This window comes from Uranotaenia lowii, chromosome 2 (assembly GCF_029784155.1).
Source record: "Uranotaenia lowii strain MFRU-FL chromosome 2, ASM2978415v1, whole genome shotgun sequence".
Taxonomy (NCBI): Eukaryota; Metazoa; Arthropoda; class Insecta; order Diptera; family Culicidae; genus Uranotaenia; species Uranotaenia lowii.
This window is the reverse complement of record NC_073692.1, coordinates 46073187-46079186: the sequence shown is the minus strand read 5'-3', so window position 1 is coordinate 46079186 and position 6000 is coordinate 46073187. Positions and strand designations below refer to the sequence as shown.

At 34.2% G+C, this 6000-nt stretch overlaps 1 protein-coding gene across 1 annotated transcript in view; it reads left to right on the top strand.

Annotated features, from left to right (window-relative positions):
• Positions 1 to 2512: 2512 nt before the first annotated feature.
• The window catches only part of LOC129747894 (RING finger and SPRY domain-containing protein 1-like), a 47424-nt gene continuing 43936 nt past the window's right edge, over positions 2513 to 6000 (top strand). Inside the window, exon 1 of the mRNA XM_055742278.1 lies at positions 2513 to 3824. Coding sequence (XP_055598253.1) covers positions 3523 to 3824 — 302 coding nt within the window. The 5' untranslated portion in view covers positions 2513 to 3522. The remainder of the gene's footprint in view (positions 3825 to 6000) is intronic.

Here is a 6000-nt window from a genome sequence, read left to right as displayed (position 1 = left end):
TATTTTTGTCATTTTTGTCATTTTTGTCATTTTTGTCATTTTTGTCATTTTGTCATTTTTGTCATTTTTGTCATTTTTGTCATTTTTGTCATTTTTTGTCATTTTTGTCATTTTTGTCATTTTTTGTCATTTTTGTCATTTTTGTCATTTTTGTCATTTTTGTCATTTTTGTCATTTTTGTCATTTTTGTCATTTTTGTCATTTTTGTCATTTTTGTCATTTTTGTCATTTTTGTCATTTTTGTCATTTTTGTCATTTTTGTCATTTTTGTCATTTTTGTCATTTTTGTCATTTTTGTCATTTTTGTCATTTTTGTCATTTTTGTCATTTTGTCATTTTTGTCATTTTTGTCATTTTTGTCATTTTTGTCATTTTTGTCATTTTTGTCATTTTTGTCATTTTTGTCATTTTTGTCATTTTGTCATTTTTGTCATTTTTGTCATTTTTGTCATTTTTGTCATTTTTGTCATTTTTGTCATTTTTGTCATTTTTGTCATTTTTGTCATTTTTGTCATTTTTGTCATTTTTGTCATTTTTGTCATTTTTGTCATTTTTGTCATTTTTTGTCATTTTTGTCATTTTTGTCATTTTTTGTCATTTTTGTCATTTTTGTCATTTTTGTCATTTTTGTCATTTTTGTCATTTTTGTCATTTTTGTCATTTTTGTCATTTTTGTCATTTTTGTCATTTTTGTCATTTTTGTCATTTTTGTCATTTTTGTCATTTTTGTCATTTTTGTCATTTTTGTCATTTTTGTCATTTTTGTCATTTTTGTCATTTTTGTCATTTTTGTCATTTTTGTCATTTTTGTCATTTTTGTCATTTTGTCATTTTTGTCATTTTTGTCATTTTTGTCATTTTTGTCATTTTTGTCATTTTTGTCATTTTTGTCATTTTGTCATTTTTGTCATTTTTGTCATTTTTGTCATTTTTGTCATTTTTGTCATTTTTGTCATTTTTGTCATTTTTGTCATTTTGTCATTTTTGTCATTTTTGTCATTTTTGTCATTTTTGTCATTTTTGTCATTTTTGTCATTTTTGTCATTTTTGTCATTTTTGTCATTTTTGTCATTTTTGTCATTTTTGTCATTTTTGTCATTTTTGTCATTTTTGTCATTTTTGTCATTTTTGTCATTTTTGTCATTTTTGTCATTTTGTCATTTTGTCATTTTTGTCATTTTTGTCATTTTTGTCATTTTTTGTCATTTTGTCTTGTCATTTTTGTCATTTTTGTCATTTTTGTCATTTTTGTCATTTTTGTCATTTTTGTCATTTTGTCATTTTTGTCATTTTTGTCATTTTTGTCATTTTTGTCATTTTTGTCATTTTTGTCATTTTTGTCATTTTTGTCATTTTTGTCATTTTTGTCATTTTTGTCATTTTTGTCATTTTTGTCATTTTTGTCATTTTTGTCATTTTTGTCATTTTTGTCATTTTTGTCATTTTGTCATTTTGTCATTTTTGTCATTTATGTAATTTTTGTCATTTTTGTCATTTTTGTTATTTTTATCATTTTTGTCCTTTTTGTTATTTTTGTCATTTTGGCATTTTTTTTGTCAAAATTGTCAAAATTGTCAAAATTGTCAAATTGTCAAAATTGTCATAATTATAAATTGTTAATATTGTCAAAATTGTCAAAATTGTCAAAATTGTCAAAATTGTCAAAATTGTCAAAATTGTCAAAATTGTCAAAATTGTCAAAGTTGTCAAAATTGTCAAAATTGTCAAAATTGCCAAAATTGTCAAAATTGTCAAAATTGTCAGAATTGGCAAGATTGGCAAAATTGGCAAAATTTTCAAAATTGGCAAAATTGTCAAAATTGTCGAAATTCCCAAAACTTCCAAAATTGTCAAAATATTCTGAATTGTCAAAATGGTCAAAATTGTCAAAATTGTCAAAATTGTCAAAATTGTCAAAATTGTCAAAAATGTCAAAATTGTCAAAATTGTCAAAATTGTCAAAATTGACAAAATTGTCAAAATGGTCAAATTTGTCAAAATTGTCAAAATTGTCAAAATTGTCAAAATTGTCAGAGTTGTAAGAATTTTTAAAAATATCAAAATTGTCAACATATTCAATATTGTCAAAATTTGTCAAACATGTCAAAATTTCCTTTCTTTCTTCTTCTTCTTCTTCTTCTTCTTGTTTGGTTGTGGTGCGGGGGTGCGACCACAATTGGATCGGTGACAGTGACCATAGCGGTATTTTTGTTTGTGTTTATTTTTTGTTAAAAAAAATTGTTTAAATTGTCAAAATTATCAAAGTCGCCAAGATTTTCAAAATTGTCAAAAAATTTTATATCGTCAATCTTATCTTTTTTTTATGGCTACAGAATTTTTTTTTCTTGAAATTTATGAAACTTTCTTTCAAAATTAGTGTATCATTTTAATTCAGTGTTTTCCTTATTTTGACACTTTAACACACTCACACCAATGCAAAAAACGATTCAACAGTCATCATCATCAAAATCGTCATCAGCAAGCCACTGATGGGAAACTAGCGAACATTCTTCCAATCCAATTTTTCATCAGTTTCATTGAAGAAAAAGTCTCGCTCGGTTGTGTCATCGTGGAATACGCGCACGCAGCAAGTAATATCGTAAATATTGAAAATTCACCGAGTAGGGAAATACAGCAGAACATTTCCACATATCGGAACGGGAACGGTGTAGGGCGTCGATTATTTTCGGATACGCGGATTTGGTGTGACAATTCCCGACGGTCGTCGAGTCATCAAATCGTCAGACATCGTCCAGTTTTTTACAGGAACGCGATCCACGAAAGTTTCAACTGGTGGTGGAACCTTTTAGTTAAACTGGCCTGTTTGGATCTCTCATTTTCCGGATGTAATCCGAATAATTAAGTTTAATTTAACCACAAGAATTGGTAAAAATTGGAAGTTTTTTTTCCTCCTTTCTAAAAAATTGGTGTGGCCAAGTCTTGTTTTGTGCAAATTGCTTATGTGTCTGTGTACTATGTTGGGAATGAGCTAATCGAAGTGGCTTTAGCTAATCTTCCCCTGAGCCATCGAGAATCGAGACACCACAGCGCCAACGTAACAATAATAATTGGCCACTATTGGCAGAAGTGGGTAAGTTCCTGGGAAATTTTCCCGAACCGATAAGAGCCAAGTGGAGTCGTGAGCCAATTGAAGCAGCTGGAGACCAATCCGGGAAGGGCTGTTTCCAGATTGACTTGAAGGACGGTCACATAATCTCCGACTATACGGTGACGACTCAAGAGTGTTTGTATTACTGTTATTTTTTTTTGCTGTCGTCGAGTGCCTGTGATGTGATCAAGCTTCTCGCAAATCTTTCAAGGAGTGGAAAGGTGAAATCAACGCAAGAAGAAAGTGGCACACAGCTTACTAGCTAGCCGAAAACAAAAAGAGAAATCGCAATCGAATCGTCGAAGATTCCGCAATGTTTATCTATGGGAGCGGGTAATGTACGCAGCAAAAGTAGAAGTGCGGTTTTGACGTATCCGGATAATAAGAGGTGGATTAAGTGAAAAATAACAAGAATGGGAGTCTGTCTGTGCAAGGACAAGGTGGAGGAAGGCTACCTGAATGGGGATAGTCGGGATTCGTATGCGGCCAGTGGGAACGAAAGTGGCGGAGATGGCCAGAACCAGCACCATCATGGTCATCATCATCACCACCACCATCATCTGGGGCGAGGGGGTGGTGGAGGACCCGGTGGAATGGCCGGCAGTGGTGGGGTACGGTTTTGTAGCCGGATGGACCACCGGAAGGTTTCGCTATCCGACCAAGTGGACGAGCTGGTCAAGGAAACGCTGGACATCATTGGATCGATCGTGGACAAGTAAGTGTCCTAGAAGAGTCTTGTACTAAATTGATTGATAACGTGTACCAAAAATATTTTCCTATTCGTTGCAATGAATTTCAATCTTAATCATAAATCTAATAGTTTAGTACGATGTTTAACATTTTTCATTAAATAACTCAATAATTTATCTTTAATGCATTCTAGGCTCATTCCCTATTGACTCATGTATGATAATTTTCATTAAAACAGCTCAGTTCTGAAAAATACTAAACGTTCCAGGCGTATAATGAGCAAAAAAAGCACAAACGAGTCAATTTCAAAATATCTAGAACTTGTGTTGAGAACTGGGTACACTGCTGCAGAGAGCACAGACGCGCCGCCTGAGATTAGGGGCGTTTCCTACAACTATTTCTGACAAGACGAGCTGACAGACGAGCTGACAGACGAACGACGACGGTGGATACGGCTCTTAACACATTTTTTCATCATCTACCTACAGGATCACTTCAGCAACGTGGGTAAACCCGAGGTTTACATAAAGTGAATTATAAAGTGCACTTCCTAAATAATTTAATTATTAAAACCATTTCCTTTTTTGCTAATCAATAGTTACCCGTAATTTGCGATAACGTGCTAAACCAGTTCTAGAATAGCTGGCGGGATTTCCGGATTACAAGTTGAGTTGAGAATTGAGGTTAGCTACTTTGATGTTTAGAAATTGTTAAATTCTATTGAACAAAATTACCTATTTCTCTTGTAACAGTTCTCTCTGATCGACGACACTACATTACAAGTCAATTTGTTGTTGCAAAGGCACTCAAGAAAACTATAAATGTAAGTTAACTGAATTTGAAACTTATAATATCAAACTAACCACTCTGTAATAAATTTTAGTTTGAAGCATTTTGCTACCAGAATTTGGTTTTTTTCATCCCCCAATCAACAACAACTTGGATACTTAAACATTTTTACAGATCTCAGACTAAGAAGAAAACTTTGAAGGATTGATTGTAGTCATTCATGCTGAAGGAGATCTACCTGGTGTGTATTGCTACTGTACTGCTCACAATCAGGTACAAAGTAATAATTCGCCGCCGGACGTGGCCTAGAGGATAGCGTTCCAGTCTTCTAAGCCAGAGTCCATGAGATCGAATCCCGATCACGGCACACATAGTACTCTTTCTGTGGTCTGGTGGTTTTAGCATTTGTAAGATGCTAGCCAAAATATCCTTGAAAGATGTACGCCTTAGAGTTAAGTAAATTAGATCTCTTCAAAGAAACAAGAAGTTTCACTGAGATCCTATGTATATGTGTGTGTTCGTTAAAAAAAAAAAAAATAAAAAAAAAATAAGGCACTACCAAAAAATACCCAAAATAGGCTAGGTAGACCCAAAAAAACAGACAACGGCACAACTGCCGAGCATTCGGATTAGTAGCTTATCTAAAGGGTGATACGGTCAACATTTCGTCAAGGGAAAACGCGTGTAAATCGGTGAAATCGTTTAGTTAAAAAATCAAATTAAATTTCTTTTTCAAGTTTAATAAGTATAAAATTCAGGAAAAATATTCAGTTAGGCTTCCGCTTTTCCAAATCCGAATTGCCGGGCCTTACGCTTAACTCCTGCCATAAGATTTTGTACAGCCACCTTGTCCACCTCCTTAGCCGCAGAAAGCCTTGAACTGCTGCTTGTCCTTAGCAGTTTTTTTGGTCTTCTTTAGGTTCCGCTTGACAATAGCCCAGTATTGGGCGGAGCTCTGGCGTGTTGGGAGGGTTCTTGTCCTTGGGAACAACCTGCACGTTGTTAGGGGCGTACCACTCCATGACCTTTTTACCGTAATGGCAAGATGCCAAATCCGGCCAAAACAGTACGGAACAACCGTGTTTCTTCAGGAAAGGCAGCATACGTTTATTCAAACACTCTTTCACGTAAATTTCTTGGTTGACAGTCCCGGAAGCTATGAAAATGCTGCTTTTCAAGCCACAGGTACAGATGGCTTGCCAAACCAGATATTTCTTCGCGAACTTTGACAGTTTCATGTGCTTGAAAATATCTGCTACCTTTCCCCTTCCGTTTGCCGTTTAAAACTCCTGTCCCGGAAGCTGCTTGTAGTCGGCTTTGACGTAGGTTTCGTCGTCCATTACCAACTTTGGCCGTCGTATTTTGTTTATCATCGCGATTTGGAGTCACTACCTTCTTGTAAGTCGATAGTC